At 42.1% G+C, this 26,085-nt stretch overlaps 1 protein-coding gene across 1 annotated transcript; it reads right to left on the minus strand.

Moving 5' to 3' along the window:
* Nucleotides 1-1,184: 1,184 nt before the first annotated feature.
* Nucleotides 1,185-24,476, minus strand: sema3ab (sema domain, immunoglobulin domain (Ig), short basic domain, secreted, (semaphorin) 3Ab). The gene is made up of 17 exons (XM_073471822.1): nt 24,359-24,476; nt 16,192-16,352; nt 15,679-15,741; nt 11,088-11,207; nt 10,013-10,103; nt 9,111-9,230; nt 8,579-8,721; nt 7,052-7,166; nt 6,865-6,934; nt 6,618-6,762; nt 6,307-6,526; nt 6,072-6,163; nt 5,929-5,970; nt 5,139-5,296; nt 3,312-3,379; nt 1,989-2,134; nt 1,185-1,724 (listed from the first exon to the last, which is right to left on the minus strand). Exons 1-17 carry the CDS (start codon nt 24,474-24,476, stop codon nt 1,185-1,187), a joined length of 2,412 nt encoding a protein of 803 aa, XP_073327923.1.
* Between the last annotated feature and the right edge of the window lie 1,609 nt (nt 24,477-26,085).

The raw sequence follows: 26,085 nt of genomic DNA on the forward strand, positions 1-26,085 counted from the left end.
TTTTTTAAGAGATCAGTGATGTCAATCAAATCGATCCAACCAAATAATAAACTGCAAGAAAAACAATAACAATATGTTCACAATGTACATAACTGTATATCAATAAATACACATGTAGTGGAAACAAGGTGTGTACAAATCAAACGAACATGGAAGAACTCGGCGTGACGTGGTGTGCACCGAGATGATGCAGCTGGCAGACATCCCCGTAAAGTGACAGCCCATTTAACGACTGTTGACACTGGAAGGAATCTGATGCTTTCGAGAGAGAAAGATAAACAAAACAGAATAATAAAAACCTGACTTTGTTTGGGAAGCTTATCTAGGGCGTAGACACACAGACGAGTACAAAATCTCCCTGTTTACAACTGCTTCCCAAAAGACTTTTTTTTCTTAAATAAATTTCTATCTGGGGAAACAACAGAAAGCAACAAGACAACTGCAAGCCATTCCCTTTAGTACGAGGAGACGTCATAGAATACAGTATTTACAGACGGATCTTAGCTACATAATCAGATTTGTTGACAAAATGGTGACTGTCGCTCCCAGTTTCTTGCGGTGCTTGGGCTTTTAACTTTATTGTCTTGACTGTTTTAACCATCTTTAATACCAAAACTGACCAAATATCCCATCTTGTGCTTCACTTATTTTGTGCTTGTAAGTCTGTTTACTCTCCGTGCTGTTTTTAATACAATCCCAACTCCTCTTCTTTCATTATTGTGAAGTAGAAAAGGTACGATCAGGTATCTACTTTAGTTTCACACTAATAAAGACACCTAAGTAGCATGCCATGAGACAATGCCATCGACGCAGCCATCTGAACATGGAGTCAGTCATGTCTATAGGGTGGGTATGTGTATCCAGTTCTTGGTGCTGGTTGACACTGTCCCTCTGCAGTGTTCAGGCCACAGAGGCCAGCTGTGATAATATGCTCCAATGGCATTGCGTGATACAACATCCTGTTTCCTGCGGTCCTCTGTACTGGCTTACTGTAAACATGGCTGCCCACGCACAGAACACAGCAGCCGGCAGAACAGGGTAGTATTACCTTTTTCCAGTTTTCTATTCAGTCTTTGTGGAAGAAGTCTCAGTATGAAGGAGAAAGGTGGGTAAGTTAATCAGGGTTACAGAATGAGAACTGGGTGTGGTTTCAGGTTTGGGTGTTAAAAGTCAAGGTTTATGGGTCAGACACTGCGGGGGGCCCTCTCCAGTTCATGGGTCCTGCGGTTGCGTCCCTTCTGCCTCTCCTGCAGGTGTTTCCACTTGGCTGCCAGCCCTTGAGCATGCATGTGGGTGTGAGGGTTCACCACAACCTTCTGCTGCTGCTGCTGCTGCTGCTGGTGTATTTGTACTTGCTGCACCAGGTGAGCTTTCTGCCTCCTGTGCTTCCTCTCCCTTTTCCAAACCTGCTCGCAGAACTCATCCACGCTGTTCAGAGTCGGGTGATTGACCAGCGACAGGAAGTCTCTGTACCACAGCTTGTGATTGGGAGTTTCTTGAGGTGGGGAACGTTCCTGGGCGGGGGGGCTGGCGGCGGGCTCTTCATCGCGATGCAGCAGATCCTCCAGGCGCTCGGTGTCGATGACCTCCAAGGTCACCTTCAGAAGCGTCTGCATGAAGCCGTGCTCCACTGCCTGGCACAGATAGATCCCAGAATCCTTCTTGTTAAGTGTGCGAATCAGGAGGCCCTGGTCTGTGCGGATGAATCGTTCTTCTGATTTGATCTAGAGATTGAGAAAATTGAAAGCAATCGAGTGAAGGACACAGAGATAAAGATGGGGAAGATACGGCACTCAACATTTCCTAAAAATCTAATCAGCTACGCCACAGCGCAATCAATTATGGTATTAAATATGCAGAAAATATCATCCGAAATAATCTTCCTTATGAAATACCATCTATCATTACTTATGTGCTCTGCAGACGGATTATATCTGAATCTATTTCAACAAAACAGATGAAGTGTGTGCAGAGGCACGGCAACCAACCTCTTGTTTGCGGTCCACAGTGGAGCGCTGATACTGCCAATAAGTCATGGCTCTCTGGGATTTGGGGCTGCACTCAAGGAAAGTGCTGCTGTTCTCCACACCATACACAGTTTTATCCAGAAGAGTCGACTGCCCACTTAGTTCATCTAGATAAAAAACAAAAGATCACAGTATATTAGTTACACAAGTTTGTGAAAGTAAACGATTTTTCTAGTTTGCATAGCTGAATATGATAGATGATTTATTTAACGGGCAAAAAGTTGAACTCAATAGGCAGCTTTTGTGATTTTTTTGTGATTTTCACTCTAAAACCATCTGTCAGAAACTTTATCTTTAAGCACTTCCTGAGTACTCCCTTCAATGGCTGCATTTAACATTATTTTATCTCATCATCCTGTCTCTTTTCTTATCACACTCAATCATGTGCAGGACAGGCAGCTCCTGCCACAGAGGCAGTCACTGGAGGAAAGGGAAAAATCTGGGTTTTCTACAGCATCAAGTATGTGCAGTGCTATGCAGTTAGAGGGCTTTTGCACTGTAAGGTCAGTCGGACTGATCTCCTCATCCCGTTAAATTTAACAACTCAGACTCCGATGAAACCTAATACAGTATACTATTATTCCGTCCTCATTTTCTTAAACACCTATTTCCTTTAATTCTTTCTTTTAGAGAGTGCTGAATCTGGCAGCTGTGATCTTTGGCTAAAATCTACAAACAAAAGTGCTGCTGCCAGCTGAGTGCGTAGCTACAGGTAACAGTATTTTCCATGTGTCCCTCCTCATCAAATCAGCAGCTTCCAATAACCTTTTTCTTTTCCCTTTCATTGAAAATGAAAGAAATGTACAATCAAGAGAAAGAGAGCAGCGTGAGTCCTGTTTTCGGACCGAGACCACTAACAGGGCAGCGGAGCGGGGGGCTCGGCGACAGAGAGGAGACTCGGAGGAATCCCGACCATGTTAATTACAAGCTTCACATGGACCGACTCTAATCTTCACACCACCAGAAACACATAAAACACAAACACACAAAGCCACGCACACTCAACTGGTCTCTCTAGTGTTTTGAGGAAAGGCCGGCAGCAGCAGCAGCAGCAGCAGCAGCAGCAACAGCAGCTTTGGGAGCATTTTTAAGGCTCAAAGAAGAAATCGGTTCTCAAAACAAGAGCTCTTTGTGTTGTGCATTTGGAAAATTGACAAGCTTAGATTATTTGCTTAGTATGATTTGCAAATTCTAAAATTACATGTTATTAGTCAGAGTAAAAAAAGTCTTTTACAACACAATGCACACATTTAAAAAAAAAAACAAAAAAAAAAAAACATTTACCATGGTGTTGCAGATCTGAGCATTGTGTGAGCGGGTCTCCATTCCTGATATCTTGTCTCCTTGTCCTCCTGCAGAAACACAAATATAAACACCTTCATGAGTCAGCACACACACTGGTTCCTTTGTACGTGTGTGCACAGGGAGTTTACGTGCGTGTAGGTGTCTAGGTGTGCAGCAATAGCGGAGGCCAACACAAATAGATAAACTACCAGCAGGCAGCCCATAGTATCATTGTAAAGCTTTAATTATAGGGTGTGTGTAACAGAAGAATCCAAACCCAATCAATCATTTCAGCCTGTCATCTCTCAGGCCTGCAGATGCAAAAGAGACAGTTTCGAGTGCTCTATCAAACACAACCTTGAGGATATTTTCTGTAAACAATAATTGAAGAAACTATGGAGACACCAAAGCAAACTGGTAACTTCTCCCACTCTGCTTCCCATTGTTCCAAACCCAGCGTTAGCGTGTTGGTAATTGGAGGTATGAGTTTGGCTCTGGCTGTCTTCTTTTTTGAATGTAGGACTCTGGAGTCCAACTAACAGCGAGGTACTGTGCAGCGAACATTCAAATCAATAAGCCCCATGGAGCTATGAGTGGGAGGCTGCACACATACGTGTGCACATAGAGATCAGTCCACTACTACAAGCACATTTCCAGAGAACCTCTAACACCCTCCTCACCCCTGGTTCACCCAGACAGCCTCCAGACATCACTGACATTGGTTCTAATTTACAGTAAACACATGAGGCAGGTTATATTTCTAGCTTTCTGCTGGAAACACGACCCCTATACCTTCAGGGGGTTTTGGCAAATATACAAAGCCTGCACTAAAAGTGTGCCCTAGCTGCAGCCTATGAAACGCAGTCTGGCTGAATAGGTTCTCAATCTGGAAAAGACTTCACTATAATCTGGTTTCAGCTCTGTAAAACAGACTCAATATGTTGAACAAAGGTTCCTCTTAAACAAGCATGATTAAATCTGAAGTAGGTTGCTCTCGTGCAAAACATATACACTTTTCTGTTGATGTTCTTTGCATTAGTGATGTGTATCTGTGAGGTCAGAATGATCAGAAAAACGTTTTTCCCGCTGGAAAATGTCACGTGAATGCCCTCTAAAGTCAACAACTCAGAAGTTGAAGAAAATTTTGGTAAGCAAGTTGCCGAGTTGACATCATATGACGCTGAATCGAATGCGGACCAAAGTAAACATTGGGTTCATGGTAAGAAACTTTCACCAAAGTCATACATTGCATAATCATTATATCGTTTCCGTCTCTCTTCCTTGTTACTCAAACACTGGAAGCAGCTGTCAACGTGGTTTTGGAAGGTGCTGAGCGATAAAATGCAAAACGACTTCTTTTTGGCCTCCATGTTGCTCCAACATTCCGACGCAGATGAACGATCCCAAAAGCATGTGAACGCGGCATAATACCACTGATTTCCTTTCTGATCAGATACCAAGAAAAACCCAATTCGGTATTGCCAATACTAATACGATATCTATATTTTGTACAAAAGCTTAAAAGTAAAAAAAAAAACAACCCATAAAAGTAGTTTTTGCGACTTGCGGTATGTTTCAGCCCAAGAATGTGTCAATTTATCCAAAGCATTCATCAAATTTAATGTGTATGCGGAGCCAAATGTCTTCTAAAATCTGCTGTTGTGCCAGGTTGGAACTGTCATATTGTGCTGTAGGCAAAATTGAATAACACTGCTCAGTATTGTGAGGCGCTGATTAATCACTGTGTACAAGATGTTGAGCAGCTTGCAAACCACAATGGCAGCATGGCGACATGAAAACTGTGAATGTTGAGTGTGTTTTCAGTACCTCTTCGCCATGGGAAAGTATCTGGAGCACTCTGTACCATCCCATGCACAGTAAGGGTCCCTCGCCAGGCAGCATTCAGCACAGGCCTTGCCGTAAACCTCACAGCGATGCAAAGGCATCTGGGATACACCGATGTCTGAGCCCAGGTACAGTTGTTGCTGTGCAGGTAGAGGAGAGAAAGAGTCAATATCAGCTATTTTATGTCTTAGGAGCCACAATTTAGGTTTTAAGTCTGAACGGGTAGCGTGTGCTTTGAACAATGCAGCCATGTTTGGCTCGGCTTATGTTTGTCAGTGAAGCAACAATAAAAGAGGAATGTGAACGGACCATCTCACTACAGGTGCTCAGCACCCTCCTACCTGTCAATTAGCTGACTTGTTTTGTCTCTGCCTGCAATTTAAGCTGCCGAGCTGACAGTTGCTGAAAGGCCGACAATTGAGATCTTTGTCTGATAAGGTGGTTCCCCTTCATTTGTGTGTGAAACGGCAGACAAGTGTGTCTTTGTTCTGTACTTCAGCCTGCGCAGCAAGGTGTGTCATACAAAAAGCTTTCATTCTCTATGAGACACTGTAGTTTCTTGTGAATTTTTCATTATGATTCATATCTCCATGTTTCTTCCTGATGCAGTCCAGGTGGCTTATCTCCAGCCTTCACTGAACTAATTTACTGAGGTGACATTCTTTTTTCAGAATTATCTTGATTAACGTCTCCTCTGCGGCTACTTTGCTTTGTTCTGCTACATGTGTCACTACAGTTTCGTTTGACATACAATAGGAGCTACAGTCAATACCTGTTTAGTTGAAAGCTCCATCGCTGTGATGGCTGTTGGCTCCTGTAAGAAATTGCGATAAAACAGATTGACAAGTCAACTCTTGCTGATCCGACAGCCATCGTTGCTGGAGAAGTGATATTTGTGATATGAGAATAACCTACTCTGAAGACTGTCATTTCTTCCAGAAGGACTTCCTCCAGGTCATGCCAGGAGCCTCTTGGGATGGACACGACTTTCAGTATCGTCCCCATGTCTGGCACACAATTGAAGCACACATGTCTTGGGTTAATATCTAATCTATCAAATACACTTATCTTTCTGTTTTGATGAGTGAATCAATTAATTACTGTGATAATATTCCAGTTGACAATATATAGTATGTATGGAAATGCATACCTGTGCCTATGAACATGACATCATACTGGCCATCTTCTGCTTCTACTTTATCCACCACTATCTGGGTGAACTGGTAGTCCACATCTGTTTTGACTATGATTGGTCGATTGTTAATGGGGTAGACAGGGTTGAACATGGCTGGGTGGCTTCTGGCGAAGGTCACAACCTCATCAGGAAGGTCCTTGGTTGTATCAAATCCTCCAAACGTCTTGCTTGGGCACTGTAAAGAAAAAAAAAATTGGATACCATAAATCAAATCAAGCTTCGTCCATAACTCAAAGACATTCCAGTTTAGCGATTGCTGTACTCACAGTGCCAGGACGTGGGTAGGGAACACGTCCCTGGAAGGGCACCCACTGATAGTTGGGTCCATCTCTATGGGCGTAAGGACCCAGGAACACTCTCCGGATGTCCGTCATGCTGTACATACACACGGCTGAACCTTTGAAGATGTTGCTAGAGGGCAGAAGGAATAAGTCAGGTAAGGATAGGGCAGGTTCTTGTTGAAAACACAGGTAATCTAGTCAGTGATTATGACCAAAATGTCATGCACAGTACCTAGAAGTAGTAAATACTGCATAGATGATCGGGCTCTTAGGATCCTTTGTGCTCATTAGAAAAACATCCTCTGAAAGCCAAAAAGAAGACACCATGTATTACACACAAAATCTCCACTGATAGCATCACACATTCAACAAACATCGTGTAAAACATGTTTTAAAGTGCAGGTGCAGTAATCACTCACGTAGCTCATCAAAGTGTGTGTCTATTCCATTACTGCCGGGAACGGAGCAAATAAGTCGGGCCTTCAAGAAGGTGGTCCACTTATTCACCAGACTCCTGTGGCCTCCCAGATCATTCTGTAGGACAGATCACGTGTAGACGTTCAGCAGGGGTAAGGGCTCATTCATTTGGAAATGACAAGACTCACTGTTTTATTTTCCAAAGTTACTTTTTCAGCTTTAATCAGCTAACTTTTTGAATTTGTATGCAGCTGTATGTCTTGTCTGAAAGGTAAAAAAAAAAAAAAAATGCATTAGCTCTATGATGTTAATGGACTTGCATTGCCTAATTTCATTCTCCTCTGCTGAGCTTTGAGAACATATGCCTCATTACCATTTGGTTGAATGAGGAGAGGCGCTCTCTTGCTGGTTGGATATAAAGCATGAGAACTGCCGTCCCTGTGCCAGAGATGCTGTCATTCCCTCCCTCTTATGCCTTTTAATGCATACTATACACGCTATAGTGTCAATTATATGACAAAATAGATTCATTCAGTTGGTAATGGAAATACACAGCATATAAATACATACTTAAAAACTTTGAACTAATGTAGTGTATGTAGAGGTATGGCTTATCGAGGAACCTTTAGAGGACTCCAAATTAGAACGTATGTAAGCATCTTTCTTTGAAAGCTACAGCAGACAGCTTTTAACTATTTCAACCAGATCAGGTTGCTTGCTGAAGACGACTGTCTAAGTTCTGAATGTTCCACTACACATGCTTTTAATATGTGTCTGTGGCTCACAGTATAGTGTTTGTTTTCCAGAACATAGCACGCAAACAGAGGCACAAAGTGCTGGCTCATAAAATCGAATCCCACTTGGTGTTGATTTATGAATTAGAATGTGTCCAAATATGCATTGGCCCAAATTAACGCACATCTCTGGATAATGGATGGCTTGTCTTGTGTTGAGCATAGCAGATTCCTGACATTCTGGGTAATCAGGCTGTTATGACAGAGGCACGATATGCAGTTAAACGGGAGGTTGAGGCTGGACATCGCTCACTGATCTGCAGTCAGCTGGGTGGATTCCTGCTTGATGAATAAGAATAGGATTTGGAACGTGAAAGCTGATACGGGACCAGCGATTTAACATAACCATCCCCGTGCAGCTGGAGGCTGTAGCAGAGCCAATCAGTGCCAAAGCCTGGCATTAGGATAACAGTGCTGCCATTGACAGCGTCTTTGCCTCTCAGGTTCTGGTGACATTTAACATTTCTCTCAGGTTTCTGTCTTCGGGGGGCGATTGTACCACACACAACAAAGCCCACTCTCCTCCAGGCTAAAAATAATCACAGATAACAGCCCCTGAAACCTGCCATTATGAAAGCCACTCAGACACCCGTCAAGTGTTTTTCCAGATACAGAAGCTATTTCACATAATGTCTGTGTGAAAGTGCGTGCGTCTTTGTCTCTCGCTTCTTTTGTGTGTGTCTGAATTTTTCTGTGTGAGAGCCAGCTTGCGTGTGTGTGTGTGTGTATGCGTACTTTGCAGAGCTGTCCGATGCGAGCGTGTGTGGCCTTCCCAGCATGCTCTCCATCCATAGCATTTTCTTTGAAGAACAGGTAGATTTTGTCATCTTCTGGGTTGTCACTCTCTGGAATCTGATGAACACCCACAAACCTGGGATCTGAGACGCACAGAGACAAACAAGCTCATAAGCTAAAGCAGCAGGAGTATTACAAATGGCATAGTTGTGAAGACATAAAAGCATACATTAATTTCTCAGTCCTTCAGAAGTCCAGAGTCCACCATCTAGTGGTGAGGTTGCAAATTGCAATCTACTGAATACACCTCACCTCACCCTCTTCTACGGTGACTGCTAAAAACACCCTTTAGTTTAGTCAGTTGGCTGAGATCATTATGGTTGATAGACAAGTACAACTGAGTGTCATCCGCATAAAACGGAAAGCAATAAAAAGTTAGTCTTTAAAACTAAGGACCAAGAAGTACTGCATTTTTAAACCAATCATGAATATGCTGTTAGAGTTGATCATCAGTTTTCCTCTTCTTTCTCACCATTTAGCCACCGGGAGTCATGTTGCTCCGTCCTGATTGGGTGATGCTTGCCGAGAGTGCGAAAGATGGCAAAGTCCCGCCCCATAAAGTCAGCTGACGTCCCAGCATACAGCTCCCCATCTGCGAGTAAGATGAATGATGTTGTGTTAGTGTTGTAACAGCGAGGGGTGATTTCTCCCCGATGATGCAGGTGTAAAGTCTCAGGAATTGTTCAGAGGCTTAGCAGTACAGGTACAGTAGACCTGGTGTCCCGAGAGAACACAGACGGTGATAGAAGTGATGAACATCGGGAGTGTGAAATTGGCATTAACACAGCGGGCAGGACTGAGACGGGAGCCGAGAGAAGGATGCACGGATGGAGGGACAGATGAGGAGGGACAGGACAGAGGTGTGAGACAGGGGGAGTACATAATAATGCTGCTGAGAGGGAAGAGAGAAAGGGGAGAGGAGATGAGGGGTGATGGGCTGGAAAATGGCCATCTGCTAGGTTAAACGGTGTGATATAACACAATGTGACTGGCAATAATTGGGGGTAGAGAGGAAAGACATGCTCACATAGTCCTGCTTTATTTGCCAAAAAGGGGGATCAGTGAAAAGAAAACTCAATTAAGTGTCATCTGCCATGCCCGCCCAACACTTAGAGGAGGTACATTCAGATTGAAATAGAGTTTACAGTCGTGCCAATGAGGGGTTCCCATGTGTGTAAATACAAACTACAGAGCAGATCCACTTGTAATGAATGACAGGAATGTCCTGTTCTGTTATTCCCATTTACTTTACACCCTGTATATGTGCTGAAATGAAAGAGCAAGGCAGAGGGTGTTTTCAAGACTCCCATGTTTTTATTTGACCTCGCTCCAACGCACAGAAGAGCAGCACAGTGCATCCGGTCTTAAACTCACCAATTAGCATGGAGGCAGTGAGCAGCTTGGGATCATAAGGACTCTTCCCACGGCCATTTTCCACGTGAGACTCCAGTCTGAACACGCTGTCCTGGACATTAAGAGATAGAAAGTCACAGGAGTTGTAGCAAACGATCAAATACACAGTTTCACATTATTTTCTGGTGTTCAGGATGTATATTATACATGGAGTAAAGAGTGGATTCAGTTCTGGGGAACCCATTTTGCTGTCAGCACATAATTACATCCAAGTTGGGAGAAACTTGCAGTATTTTAATATGAGCCACAAAAAATATATTTGAAATTATGGTCCAAAGCATGAGGTTCCCCTCACAGAAAAATAGATGCAAAAGTGCAGCAAATGAAAAAATGACATTCTGGCTTTACATATATACCTTGAAAGGCATGATTTTGTTTCAAATAGTTTACGAAATAAGAAGATAAAGAATCCATAACCCATCCATTGACATTACCATACAATGTGGAAAACCAAAAACCAAAGGAGGAATCTGAAAAAAACTTGTTTCCGCCATCTTTGAGGAAAGGATTGAGAATACAAATAATAAATCTAGTTGCTCGGACTGACTCGATGGCCTCGGGGCTCATAGGGAACCCATCAGATGAATTAAATTTATGATCTACAGGCAGAAGATGACCTCTCGGAGAAATTTCCTGCCTCTAATTGTCTGTAAATAGCCGTCTAATGAATGGGAAACGCACATTTATAAGTCTGACTCAGTGACATTTGGAAGAGAGGAGAGCAATTTCCCTCGCTCATACTCAAATGCACACACACATACAGCAGCTCCATATTAAAGTGATGAATTGGAAATCCCACAGACTATGAAACCCCGTATTTAATTTTCCACCTCATTTTGCTGAATAAAACCATTTTTATGTACTTAGCAAATCATGTATTTGGGAGAGTATGCACTCACACCCAACTAGACGTAGTCTCTCTCAACTTTAAGTACTTTACTATGATAGGAAACTCAGAATACCTTTTATATATTAACACATTTTTGTGTTTAGCAGGAAGTGGAGGCAGTAAAGAAAATGTGATGTGTGCCTGTACCTCTGGTTTCTTGCCCACCTCCAGGTAGGAACACACGGGGTGGAAGGCTCCTGTCCCACACACATAGATATGGGTCTGGTTGAACGGCTGCAACACCTTGATGAAATTTGAGCACTCCCTCTGAAGGACCAGAGAACAGATGAAGCAGGATGAATAATCGGTCTCCGACAGAAAATCATGTTAAAGCAACATTGTCACAGTCTTTGGTGCCATAAACCATATTCACACAATGGCCATTGTCCTCTGTCATCACGCTCAGGGTGGGAAGCTCAAACGTCGTACTGCTGTTTTAGGTTGCAAGTTATATAAATTACAAATTGTTATCATTTCACCATTTCCTGATCGATCAGCGAATGAAAAAACGATTGATAGTTAAAAATCTGGAAGACTTTGGGCCATATCTTAAAGCAAAACAACATATTCGATAACCCATTAACTAATGTTAGACAACATCTAATGATAGCATTCTACTTCCTAGCTCACATCACTGTTTGATAGTGTTAAACAATACAATAAGAGGCATTTCAACACACATTTTGGAAATTTATTTAAGCCTGGAAGTGAAACACACTGGATGCAATCGAACAGTTACGTGAGCTAGGAAGTGGATGAATGCTAACATTAGCTCAGGGATTGTTGAATATGTTGTTATTCCTTGAAATATGGCCCAGCATCCAATCAGGATGTGGTGAAATTAAAAGGATTTGTCAGATTCCTTGTGTTTATGGGACCTGGAGCACAGCAGCATAACATCCCAGCATTCGAGTCTTCCACCTGGAGCATGGCGCAATGGCAAATGGCCGCCATGTGAATATGACCGATGGTTGTGCAAAATCTTTGGCTCAGTGGTGAAATTGCTGGATAAATAAAAAGGTCAGATGTCACTAAGAGCACAGGCCACAGAGGGCTTACAGTAAATCTGCTGTAATTCCCCAGAGAATGGCCCGTACGAACTCCAGCACTTTGCTGACTAATACTTCTGGAAATAATATTATGACCTGGCTAATGACATTATCATCCATGACTCCGTATTTTCTCTCTTCCTCTGCACACACTGAACTCAGTGACATCATTAACTGAACGCTTCAGAGATGTTATACACTTGAGCTGCATGTCATTTTCCATGGAATAATTGTGAAATCCATTCAGGAGGGAATTAGACTGCAGAAAAACAAAAGAGGCCGTCATTAAAAATCATATCATATCATAATAATCCTGAGCAAACCAGAGTAATGCAGGACAACACTGGCTGACTGTCATTCTGTCAGTATAGAATAAATAAGTGATGTTCTGGTTATTGTAACATAGGGATATTTGTTTTTCTGGAATTAGTACCTATTTTCTGGAGTCAGTGACTTCAGTGTTTGGTATTTACTACTTGCACAATGCTGCAGATGTATTTAATCATTTCCTTGTGTGTGCCTTTGTGTTTGTGCAGCACAACAGGCATCTGTATGTGTTGTATGCATTGCACCGCTGCCATATGGCATATTTCCTCGTGCTCTGGCAGCACGTGCCTGAGCAGACCTGACCTCAAATAAAACTGAATGTGTCATCACATATTCAAAGAGAGAAAAAAAAAAAAAAAGATGAAAAAAGAGAATAGCGCCACAAATTATGCATGACTAAGTTCATCTGGCTTTACTAGGTCATCAGCAGACGGCAGCCTCTGTTTGTGTAAGCCTTTGTTGTCATTCAAGCAGCTGTCTTTCCTTGGATTTATATGGCCTGCGTGGGTGGATTTATTTATCTGAGTAATGAACATGTACGTAAGTATCGGTATGATGTCTTTGTGCTGTGGGACCTGTCATACGTCTGAATATCCAGCATGATGAAGCACATAAAATGACTCGAACCAAACAGATGTGTCCAGAGTTAGGGAATAGTAAACTATGTATAGTTAAACTAGTAGTTTAACTTCATTCGGCAGTAAATTGCTGTTAGTTCGATTACATTTATATTCAGTGGTAGAAAGAGTACTGATGTTAGGGTTACATTACTTTAATATTACTGAACTAAAACTACAGGTATCAAAATAATACTTAAGTAAAACTACAAATTATTCCTCTCAAATGCTACTCAGAGTATTAGTTACTTTTCAATTATTTTTTGTCTGTATGTCAGGTTTCCTTTGCCCCGTTCGTGATTGGATAGACTTATTGGCTAGAAAAATTGTAGATAAAAGGTGTAGATATGAATTGTACTGTATGATTGTACTCAGTACTTATTTATAAGTAGATCGCATGGTATAATGCATACTTAAGTAAGAGTAATTTGTCAAACTTGAGACTATGCTCATAAAAGTTCAAGTACCCCAATAAATGACTTAATTACAGTCATTTGAGCAGCTGTAATTAGTTTGTTACAAATACATTTCTAGTATTTGATTTGATTTTAGACTCAGAGAAGAAATAGTGAGCAGAATATTGAACCTTCACTGCTATTATACTGTATTTTTCCTTCATACGCTTGGTCAACAATTAGTCAGGGATTAGGGACATCGACTTTATGTTTGTTAGGCTGTGGAATAGCTACAGCTTTCCTTTTCTCCGCTTGTGGGTGTAGCGTCACATCTTTCACACCCATCTATCTCTTTCTTTCCTCTCCGCTTCATCTCCAGAAGTGTTTGTTTACAGTACATCAGGGAGCATCAGCGGACTCACTCTCCATCTCTCTCCACCTCCCTCTAATTCTCACTCTCCTCCATCTCTGTAACAGAAAGACCACCCCTCAGGGCACCTTATTCATCCCTGCCACAATGTTTACAGAAAACACACAAAGGACTTCACAGTGCTTCAAATCAGCCATAGAGAAGGGTAGAAGGGCAGGAGAGCTTTGCCCTGTTCTGGCCAATGCTCACGCAGCGAAATGAGGCACAAACGGCATCGCCATGATTTTTACATTCCAGCATTTTGCCTTAGGCCCCGTTGAAGATAGAATTCATAACACAGCTCGCGGGGAGCAGAGACAACCTCTCAGCGTGTTTACACAGAGTTTCAGCATACCACACAAGCAGCTTTAAAAAACTGCACTCTTCAAGATACAGGGAGATGTGATGCTTGGCTTGTCATGCGAGGGTTGAGTGAGGTAAGGAGTCTGAAAAAAACCCTGGATCTTAAGGCCACAAGAAAAGACTTCTTGTTTCAGATCCAGCGTTAAATTGAGCTCATCGGATTTAATACATGAATATCCTGAACAAATAAACGCAGCTTTAGAAAACCCAGATGATAAAGTGCTTCAAAATAATGTAATCTGATTGGGTGACACCAGTTTGTAAGATTTAAATGGGGTAAATTATTATTCTGTTTGAAAGGATCAGTGGTGGAATGTAACTAAGTACAATTACTCAAGCACTCTATTTAAGTACAAAATCGATATGAGTATTTCCATTTTTCGGAGGCTTGAACTGTTCTTTTTACTCCACAATATTTGTCTGACAGCTTTAGTTTTGAGTTGTGTTTGACATTACGTCAAAGACGTCTAAATATTGTGTTGCAATATCTAGGGAAGTTAGCATGCTAACCAGCTAGCCACGCTTTGAACCTCAAGAGGTAGATAGTCCCTGATAGCTGTTAGCAAACCACGCCAAGACATCCCCTGTGCTCCGAGCTCCAAGTCCGCTAATTAGAGTCAGCTGATACGACCACTAGCAGCGTTGTTAACTAAACCTACTAAAGGCAGCTACAGGTAGCAGCAGTTAGCGGTTACTCTAGTGGTATACTGCCCCCTATTTGCTTGGAGTATTCATTCGATAGGTGGCCAGTTCTTATATATTTCACCTTAACTTCAAGCAACATTATGTAGAAATGGGCATTTTGGCTGTGACAGAGAGACCATTCCGCCTATTACAAGACTCTATACCATAAAAATGATTTTGAAGCTGTTGTTTTACGGTAAAAAAGTTACATAATGTTGCTTTACGTAAAGGATCTGATTACTTCTTTCACCACTGGTTTACAGCAAACGAATCAAGGCTAAGTCCAGTTTCGGTGCTGCCTGAGGTCAGTCTAAAAATACCTGAAAATAATGGGACATTTGGACGCACAAAAATCTGAGGGCACAAAGGGAGAAACATGGAAAATTACAGTTTAATAACATGGCAACACTAATGCCTATGATCCCTGAATATATGACAGCAGTCATTATTCATGCAGCACTGTTATACCAGTAGGTCTGGCAGACATCACAGTGATTTCCCAGGCCTCAGTCTATTAAGTGGAGTGCCCAGAGGCTTGATAAGTGATTAAGGTCAAATGATGGTCTCAATCTTGGCTCTGAGATTATGATGAGACCTGTAGTGAGCTATGCGGTGTGTTGTCCATATGACAGATTGTATACGTCAACACACTGGTATAAACAAGCTGAAAGATACAGAAGAAAAACCTTATCTCGTCTATGATTAAAATGCCATATATATGAAGCGCTCATGCCGTGTAATCCCAATGCAGCTACCAGTGAGGTCTACTTTTAGACCTGCAGGGTTGCACATCCTTTATAGAACAAGAGAACAAAGACGTTTTCAAAACATTTGTGGGAGTGCAGGGCCAAAATGCTGACACCCACTTGCAAGATGGATGGTTTTAGCTCTTACCGAGAGATCTTTTCCTGCCCACTTGCATTCATCTCTCCTGGTGGGAGAAGCTGGCCAAGGGATCTGCAACACAAACACAGTTCCCGTGCACGTTAGAGAAGAATCGCCCCCCCCTCAGAATCAATTTAACAGAGTGAGTCGATACAGCTACAGCTTGCGCACATGCATGTGTATATATGAGGGTTGAAGGGGTCACAATGCGATTTGTTTTCCACTTTGTTTCAGTTTACTCCATTATTCATCCAGGTGTGCGGAGAGCAGCTAACATGCCTGGCACAGCGTGTGATCGTGTGCGACAGGCCTGGTCTGAAATATGCATGAGGCACTTTTCTGTAGAAACAGAAAAGAAAGTCCCGAGATACCTGAGCTCCTGACTGGCACTCTGGATGAAGAGGCACACTCAAGGCAGATATTAAAGTCGGTCGGAAACACAAACAGACTCGCAGTCGTCATAAATGGATAATGGAGGAAAACCAGCAGACAGACTGACTGGAAATCAAACTATGGTTTTACCTGTGCATAGTCTCTGCTGACATTGAGGAGGTTAAAAGAGAAGATGTGGTCCTTGGCTCCCACCACGAGCCTCCCTTTCTCCTCATCCAACAGGAAGGTGTGGTAAGCCGAACTGTTGGCCAGGCCTTCGAATGTCACAAGGTTGTTCGACTCCAGCATTTCTGCAGGGAAAAGTGGAAGGAAAAGTGATGATCAGCATAATATGATGATCACTTTGTGCAAATCACAGTTGGCAGCATGAAATTCAAAGAAAAACTCCATCAGGTTGAAACTTCTTTCAGTTACTTTGTTACATTTCCAGTAGGCTTGTCAAAAGACGCAGACGTAGTTTTAGAGAGCTTTCAATATTTCCAACCACCCAGAGTTTTCCTTGACCACAGGTTCACCTCTCCATTCACTAGTCTAGTTACAGTTTAAGGATCACTGCTTTATGCCCTGAGGGAACGCTGAATACATTAAAAGATGTTACTTTTTTTCTTTTGGCTGCATCCCTAATAGACTGGTCTGCTTCTTCTTTCTGTCAGAGCCCCGTTCACTGCTTGTTTTATGTGTTTTTATTCGATGTGTAAATGTTGTGTTTGTGTTCCAATAGATTCCACTCCCTTTAGGAGAAACTAGAAATTGCACAGCTTTGCCAAGCAAGGCAACTGACAGTTAGTGAAAAACCATTGCCAAGCCAAATTGGACTGGGCAGGTAATGCCAGCGCTGGGAGCCAGTGATCAGACTGTCTGCGCGGGGATGTGACCTTGACCAGAGCAGCCGAGCCAAGCACAACTCGGTACACTCGCTGTGGAAAACAGGGCGGAATATGTCATGTCATATGACTGTGCTAATATGTCATAGTCCAAACTGCAGGATTACTCTAAACCACATCGGCTATTAGGACACGTTACTATGGGCTACGGCTCACGTTTTGCAGTGTAATGCAACGGTCTGCCAAGTCTGGCAACGAAGCGACATTTGCTTTCACAGCGGAAAGCCGAACTTGTCACAAACAGACATTGAGGATCTCATTACCGTAACGACCTCTAAAGGTGGCATTATGGCAACGGCATTATCACACCTTTTGTGTAACATGTGCACACACACACACACATTCATGCCCCGTCCTTCTCACATTTTGTTCTCACCCGCAAAGTCTAACCACACTGTGACCCCCTCCCATTGACCACCCACACAAAAGGGTGGAGAGTTATGGAACAGAGGAAGACTGGTGCCATTGGTGCTCTCTCTCTCTCTCTCTGTCTCTCTCTCTTCGTCACTCTCTCACTCTTTCTCGGGGAGTAAATAACAAATATGTTCATGAATGTTTTAGCAAGGAGAATGCCCCCTCTCTGAAGTGTGTCAGAACCCGAGAGAATGAGAGGACACAAGCTGAAGCCGGTTTAAGAGAAAAGAAAATTGGAGAAGAGAGGGCATCACACTGACGGCTTTTTACTCATCCATAAAGTCTCACATTTTAGCAGGAAATCTCACGTTAAAAGCACGGGTCAAGAAAGTTGTCCAACAAAACTTTGGGAGATGTAATCCCAGAAACGTGAATGTAAATTTAATATATGGCTGCAGGCCACTTGTGTGTGGTGACATGAGAGAGCAGATCAATAAAAAAAAGAGGAATAGTTGAAGTGGTAGGAGTGATGTCGACTACAACATCTGGAGAGGACAACAGTTGTGGCATTCAACATGTTTCATTATTTACAATTCATGAGTTATAAAACCTTCATAATAAAAATGTAATTTGTGAATAGCATAAATAATATGGAAATATCTATTACATGCATATTGAAATCATTATTGTCGCATAAATGCTAATCAAATCCATGTTGTGTATTTTAGTCTAGTTTTATTGTTTTGTTTTGACTCTTGAGGCCAGTATGCGAGCAACAATAGCCATTAACAGGAAGTGAAAAAAACAAAAGGTTATGAGATAAATGGAAAAAACAAATAATCCGGACTGGAGAAAGGAAAAATCGTTAAAAGGTGAGGAAACACAGCTGTGGCAGAGAAAGAAAAAATAGAGACCCTCTTGGCTCCAGTTACAAACTTCCTCGACTCCTTACATTTTGCCTCGGGCACTCACAACCTTTTTTTTTTTCATGCATGTACATGTGAATGCCTCGTTCACATGGACACTACTGTACACACGGGGCGGTCACATACAATGGGTCGACACCCTGTTTTTATTTTCATTGTCTTGGTGATTTAGTTGGTTTCCTTTGCCTCAGCGCTGATCGGGACAGTCTCATACTGTAAATATGAAATCATGGCTCTCCACTTCAAAGTCCTCCGAGAAGTTGACATCTTAACTTGACTTAATAAGTCCACGAGGATTTGAAAGTATTCTTGAAGTCGTAAAGGAACAGATCTCAGATGGTTCCCAGTCCTGGTTCCAAAATAAAAGCAGCCAAAAAGTGGTGAAGACGTACAATTCAAGCCAGAGCAGTTACACAATTTTAATTAGGATTTAACAAAGACTTCCAGATATTTACTGTCTTAACTGGTATCAAGTGTTTTTATGTCTCTGTAAAAGTTTTGCTGAAATTGAAACCAGCTACAGATGATCACTCTGTTTGTGTTTTATTAGTTAATCATCTCGGTATAATAGTGATTTAATTTTACGAAGGGATTATTGGGCTGCACATAACACAGACGCTGTCTTGAGCCCGGAAAGAAGCTCAAGGTCATAAAAAGTTGCAGTAAAAGTATAGCTCGGCCCGGCCCAAAGCTGTGTCCCAGATTTATGTTCCTCCGTAGCCTTGGTGATCAATCATTAGCGGATCCACTGTAAGCCCTTCACTGACAGAACAATAACACCCACCTGCTACCTCTGACCCTTTTTCACCTGCACCAGTGTGTGGGAGGGAAAGACGAAGACAGAGAGAAGCCATCCTCCACATGTTATATTTTTCACTTGTGTTCCAGAACTAGGAAATACTTTTGTTTTTGCATATTACAACAAATTCCTTCCTACAACCTGACGCCCAGCAGGGTAATTATTCACACAAAAATACACACTGATGAAAAATATATAGATATATATATATTTTTATATACATATATGTATATAAAAATAAAAAGAATACAATACAAACACTCTTTCTGTGTTATTTGTATGTAATCTGTTTATATAAAGGAAACAATTAATCGCCCACCGTATTAAACCCTTGTTTTATAAACAGCAAAGTGTCAAGGAGCGGTAGGGAAACTGCACAGACATGATGACTGCACTTCACTTCTCCTCAAACCACATCCCTGTGTGAGAGAATGGAGAACAGCATCGCCACATCCACCCACCATACACACACACACTCACACACACACACCACACACACACCACACACACAAAACTGTCTATGGGAGTAGTGTCCATGGCAACAGACCATTCAACAGAGACTACTGCTAAGTTATTAAAAGCTATTCATCCAGAGACAGATACTCTATGGGTATTGTGCGTGGATCGGTGTGTGTGTGTGTGTGTGTGTGTGTGTGTTTACGGAGCATGTGTGTTATTGGAAAGTAACAGGATGTTTCCGTGCTACGCCAGAGGTGGTAACATATACATGTCTGAACTGGTGTCCCCTCTGGTTAAATATACAATGAGTTGACACCCAGTGCATTTAAAGCAACACCTGCAACTTCAGACCAATAACCTAAGTTTTTTTTTTTCCTTTTTTTTTTTCTTTCTGCAAAGGGGTCTTGATACGAGCTCGGCGACAAAGTTTTCACCGTAATAATCCGGTTTAATATTGTGCTTGCGTGGCTTTATTAAAAGAGACACAGACACTTTCACACGGACAAACAAACCTGGCAGACAGAAAAAACAGATGCGGAGGCAAATGTGTGGCCAGTAACAGGTGTCAGCTGCTGCCCTGCCATATTTCACAAATTTTATCTTTTACCCCAAAACTGTTGAAGTCAGCCTGTCAAGAATCCCGCAAAAGTCACTTTTTAACAGCTGTTTTTTTGGGGTTTTTTGCCCACTTTCTCCTTCACATCCCTTTCATCCAAAACCAATTTTATTCTATCCTTCCTTTGTTTCTATTTCAATCCCACTCCCTTTCCTCCCTCACCACTACTACATTCTGTAACAATGAATTTGTGAGTGAAGGACGGAGAGAGCAGAGGAGCGAGAGGAAGAAAAAAAAAGGAAAGTGAGAGAGGAAGAGGAATAGAGAGAAAGTGAGAGATAAGGGGGCAGATGGAATGGATGCAAAGAATCAACAGTCCCATGTGAGAACGATAAAAATAAACTCTTTTAGCCTACATTCTCCGCATCTTTCTCTCTTTCTCTCTCCCGACTGGAGGGCACACAGAGTGTTATCTAAGTGCTTCCTAAGAAAAAAGCAGAAACACTTCCTAACAATAACCCACGTGTGGCCTGCACTGTGTATGGGAACATTGATCTCTGGCCCCGGTTCAGTTCTCATGACTTAATGTGTGATTGCACACTGACAAAACCCAAAGTATCACTGCGTCACTTGAAGTGAAGACAGGCACTGATTCATCCATGCCTGGGGGGCAAACAGCACAAAGCCTCATCAGTCGAGTAATTTGTTCAGTGTCAAGTAGAAATTCTAGGAAAAAGCCTTCCTAACATATTGGGGGAATATTGGTCTGTCAATTTTTGTGCACTGCATGAATGAAAGGGTATACTTAAGATATTTGTGCACTTTTCATTAAATAAAGTTATTGTCAAACATTCTGAGTTACATATCTCGGGCTGGGCGACAGTCCAATATTGATATGTATCATCGCATTGTGATTACATGGTTCAACTCTGTTACTGTTTGACGAAATCCTGTCGTCCGTGTCCTTTTGGTTGGTCGGATGGGATGTCAGCAGGATTACACAAAAACTACAGAACGGAATTCCATGAAACTTGGATGGATGATGAGTCTCGGCCCAGAAAAGAGCCCATTAACTGTTGGTGTGATTTTCGTTAATTGCTAAAAGAAGAAAAGGTGGACGAAAGAAATTAAGCGTATTTAGGTGGCTGGTATATGAGTGGGTACAATCTAATAAAAAAATTCAAAACAAAAATCAGGATCTTAAGTATGTTTTTTAAATGTACTAGTTCAGGCGTCACTGAATTAAAGGGGACTGTTGGGCCTTGGCAGAGGTATGCACTCTACTGAGTGTCATTCTAGTTTTGAATGTGATTTTTCATGCATTCTCACATTGTTATTTGTATTGAAAAAATGTTCTAATTCATCATAAGCCCAACACTTGCCCAACGCTTTATCAAACTATGCCTGTTTGACAGCCAATAGCCACGAGCACTGGAGATTACATAATCAGTGAATAAGTGAATTTATTCTTCAGAGCATCTTACTTTGCAGCTGGTACAGATGTGACTAAGTCAAATGACTACAACAATTCCTGCTGGAGAAAGAGTCAAACAAAAACCAAACACTGCTAAACAAATCTTAAACATGCCTCCATTTGGAGGGGAACAGGCTATCCAGAACCCGAGAAAGCCTCCAGAGTGTATAAGATACCTTCCCATGACCATTCAGGGCCATTCAGAGTTTATACTGTACACACCCCGAGAAACCCAACTCCGCTCCGAAGATTCTTAACGTGCTTATGGATTAAAAGTCTTTAAGAGAACTCCTCCATTCTCCAGCACTGATGTAGAAGTCCGTTCACTACAGAATGGAAACGAGAACAACACAAAAACACAAGCAGCTGACTGCATGACTACTAGAAGGGGAATTTTGCGGGCAATGAAACTATGGACTGTAGTTTCAATTTTTCAAATTCTCTTTTTATTTCTTGGTATTCGACAGTAAAGATGTTAGTTGGGCTGCTGAGAGTCTATTTGCCCGTATGTGTGTGTGGATATGTGTGTGTGCTTGGGTGCAAGCCCTTGGCTCTGCTCAGGAAAGGGGTGGACAGGTCAAAAAGAAGGAGTACTTTTGGCAGTACACCCATATCCTATAAAACTAAAGCACCCTCTCTTCTCTTCCTCGGACAGTAAACAACATGTGCTCTACTTCTTGTGGCCCATAAACTTGCAAATCATATGGATATCTGTTTACTCCCCTGAGGATACCTCTTACCCCGGGGGTGTGAATCGATCTCATATCAGTTATGTCGAGTATAACATGGGGTTTACTGTAAACTCACGGCCTCCCAGCACCTCATCATCACCTAGTCACTTAATTGTTGATACAGTTGGACCTTAGCTCATGTTTAGGTAGCCATGGGGTACCATTGTTATCTTTCCCCCTACTCCATTGCCCTTCTGCCCCTCGACCCTCACTTTCAAAAGATCTGCTGCAATCTCCTGGGGTTTAGCGGGGAGGTGTGTGTGTGTGTGTGCGCGTGTGTGTGTGTGTGTGTGTGTGTGTGTGTGTGTGTGTGTGTGTGTGTGTGTGTGAGTGGTGGTTGGTCAGAGAAGTTGGTATGTATGCTTCAGAGCGCCTAACTGTGTTCATACTGTGGGGGAGCAGGCTGCTGGTCAGACTCGCACTTTCGAGATAAACACCTCCCTGCTGAGTTCATAAGACTTAAGTCTTCGGTAGATTCAAAAACATGTGGGTATGTGTGGATGCCTGCACCCACACAGACGCATCCATGTGGACCGATTTTCCCAGTATTCCCAGCGACCTGCAGGGGTCAGAGTTCCTTCACCTCCCAGTCCCATGCGTCACTGATCAGACGATCTGTGCTCAGGACTCGGCGACTTCTCAGGCTGTCTAGGCAGGTACCGCTCTGTGAATCATCTGATTTCTTCCTCCCCACAAGTAAATCTGAGCCTGCTTCACCTATCACAGGGGTAATAAATAATTTATATGGTGATATAAATGATTCATAATGCAATAATCCCATGTCACTTGCCAAATGGGACCTACAGTGGATAATGTTTGATGAAATTCTACAGTATTATGTGAATAATATTTCCACCACGTTGCAGGCATGAAAATGATACCTGCTCACTATCATAAGCCAAGGATGGTGCCAGATATTGTCCCCACCGGGCAAAATGTGAATGAGCTCTAATGGAAAAATTCAATGTGGAGATGGCAGCCAAATAACCAAGCTGGCCGGGCTGCTACCTGAAGGCCTGACGTCTAATAGAGATATAACTGCATGGGCGTGTTTCGCCAAACTGACAGCATGTTGTTTTAAGTGACTGATATGCTCACAGGTATCATTAGCTATCTACAGATGGCCATGTGTGTGTGTGTGTGCGCACACACATGTGTGTGTGTACACGCATGCTTGTGTGTGTATAATTATGGATCTCCCAGCACTGAGCGAGAAGCATTTCTCTTTGGGAAAGCCATCTGCTGAAACAGACCTGCACCATTCATCCTGAGCATAATTACCGTGCAGGAAAAAAGCGGAGCGGAAAAATGACATCCAGGAGAAAAAAAAAAAGAAAGGAAGGGAGAGAGGGATAAATGACGCTCAACTGCCAGGGAGTCCATGTCTGGCACCACTTTTCATCGAAAAACTGACAACAGCAGTTGATCAAAAGACAGACGGAGCGACAGGAAGAGAGCGTGCATCAGAGACAGACTTCTGTAACGGACACTCAGGAACACTTCCTCTGATTTGGCAAGAGTTACTTTCCTAAATACCACTAAACAGGTCTCTTCTTGGCATGACAGCACATGTGGTGAAATATTAATTATCACTAATTGCTATTTATAAGTCCCAGCTGATTGTTTCACTGAACAATTTTCTAAACACTGCCGCAAGGTTTCCACGAGAAAAACAATTTTTTTCTTATTTTCCAGCTAAAGTGGATGAAAACGGAATATAAATACAATATCCGGACGACTTTTCTGCAAGACTGAATGAACATTAAACGGGAACTTGCACTGACATGCAAATTTTTCACACATCACATCACACAATTACAGCATACAGCTGATAAGCTGTCAAGCTTGACAAGTCTTGTAAAAAAAAAATCTTTCAACAATGTTTACTTTGTTTTTTTACAGGTGCCTCACAGGGATGTCGAGGATCTCACGGTTACAACTTCTTTTCTAGTCAGCACCGCTTGTCTCATCATTACAGTACACCATATGTGGTTTGGGGATTTTAATCTGCATGATCAAGAAGCAAAGCTGCAGGCTCTACTTCAGACAGAATAGTGAAGAGCTGAATCATTTAGGATATTTATGACAGATAATACAAATCCAAGGAACTCACCTTTATAGGAGAGTTTTAGCCGGGGGACGTTGTTCTTGGTCTGTTGGGCTGCGCTGCCCTCCGTCCTGAGCAGAACCACTACACACAGCAGCATAACGCTGCCCCAGAGAGAGCCCATGGTCCTGGGGCAATAGAGGCCAGTGAGGTCCTTTTAAATGCACGCCTCCAGAGCGGTCAGTCTCAGATCTGGTCTAGTAGAAGAAATGTTCCTGCTGTCCAGCGATTACGAATAAATGCTGGTGGGTCAGTCCAGGCTGGTTCTCAGCAGGGCTCGTCCCCTGCCAAATCAAAAAACTCTTTCCTGCTCCAGGGGTCAAAAGCCAAAATTAGAGTCCAAGTCCGGGGGAGAAAGAACCTGCAAAGCAGAGTTGGGGGTTATGGGTCAATGTCACTGCAAGTGAGCCTTCAACACCAGTAAGTCCAAGGTAAACTTGACCAATCTAAGCACACATAAGAGATCTTCACCACGTTAAACTGTGGGAAGAGTGCGAGGGTACGACTGCCATAGTTTTGTCCTTTTACCCGACCGGCGTGCAGCTCTGTCTAAGCAGCCATCCACATTGCCGCTGAGTCTCTACCTTCAGCTAAAGACAGAAAAACAGGTCCAGTTTGTTTCAGCTGTTAATCCAGTGTGCTTGGTAAGCACAATCTGCACTGACTCCCTCTCTCTCTCTCCCTCTTACACTGTTTTTTTTTCTATCTACCTCTCTCCCTCTCTACTTAACACTGCTCTGGACTAGTTCAGCCCCACTAAGCGCAGCTCCTGCCCTGTCCCCACAGCACAAGGCACACAGTGCAACTGAGAACAGCTGAGGCAGACAGCATATTCAGAGTGAGAGAGAGAGAGAGAGAGAGAGAGAGAGAGAGAGAGAGAGAGAGGGAGGGAAGGATTAAGAAAAGAGAGTGCAGTGTAGGTGGAAGAGAGGGTGAGAGAGAGCATAGGAAGCATGAGAGAAAAGAAAACAGTGAAAGCAAGAGTAGTAGGAGTAGAAGAGGTTAGGGCAAGGCAAGAGGTTAGTGGGAAAACAGGAAAATACAGCGGAGCATGAAAGCAGCACATTCGGAGGGAGCTCAGTCGAGTAAAAATTGCAGATTTAGTACGTTAAGCAAAGATGAGACCCTAAAATATAGCGCAGTATTTAGATTTACATTTTTTACTATTAACAAAACAGTGGAACACATTAAAGCAGCACAATTTTAAATGCATTTTTACAGTTTTTTAATTTATATACAGATATTAAAATTTGCTACTGGTAATATTTTTTAAGTCAGCTGAATGTCCTGTTATTTCTTTGTTGTCTTGTCCCTTTATCTTTTTCTCCCGATTTACATCATTTATCTCACTCGTGGTCAATCATATTATACTTTTACGTCGATTGATATGTTATGATGATTTATTTCGAACATGTAAAAACCAAAGAAAACAAACAGTAAAATAAAAGCTTTGAAAGAAAAAACTAGAGAAACAGGAGGAACAGAAAACCTTAACAACACAGTGTGCATGATTGAAAAGGAGTAGGAAAATGTATACACTTATCCAACACACTACTTCATAAATTATATATATATATATATATATATATACATACATACATATATACATACATATACATATATATATATATATATATATATATATATATATATATATATATATATATACATATATACATATACATATATATATACATACATATATATATACATATATATATATATATATATAT

Source organism: Pagrus major, chromosome 8 (genome assembly GCF_040436345.1).
Source record: "Pagrus major chromosome 8, Pma_NU_1.0".
Classification (NCBI taxonomy): domain Eukaryota; kingdom Metazoa; phylum Chordata; class Actinopteri; order Spariformes; family Sparidae; genus Pagrus; species Pagrus major.

Bases quoted from the DNA above. Each gene is read 5' to 3' on its own strand.
- sema3ab (XM_073471822.1), bottom strand. From the start codon at position 24,476: ATGGGCTCTCTCTGGGGCAGCGTTATGCTGCTGTGTGTAGTGGTTCTG. The intron at 16,353-24,358 runs GTGAGTTCCTTG...TTTTCCCTGCAG, and splicing joins GCTAAAACTCTCCTATAAAG to AAATGCTGGAGTCGAACAAC. The intron at 6,763-6,864 runs GTACTGTGCATG...TCTGCCCTCTAG, and splicing joins GCAGTATTTACTACTTCTAG to CAACATCTTCAAAGGTTCAG.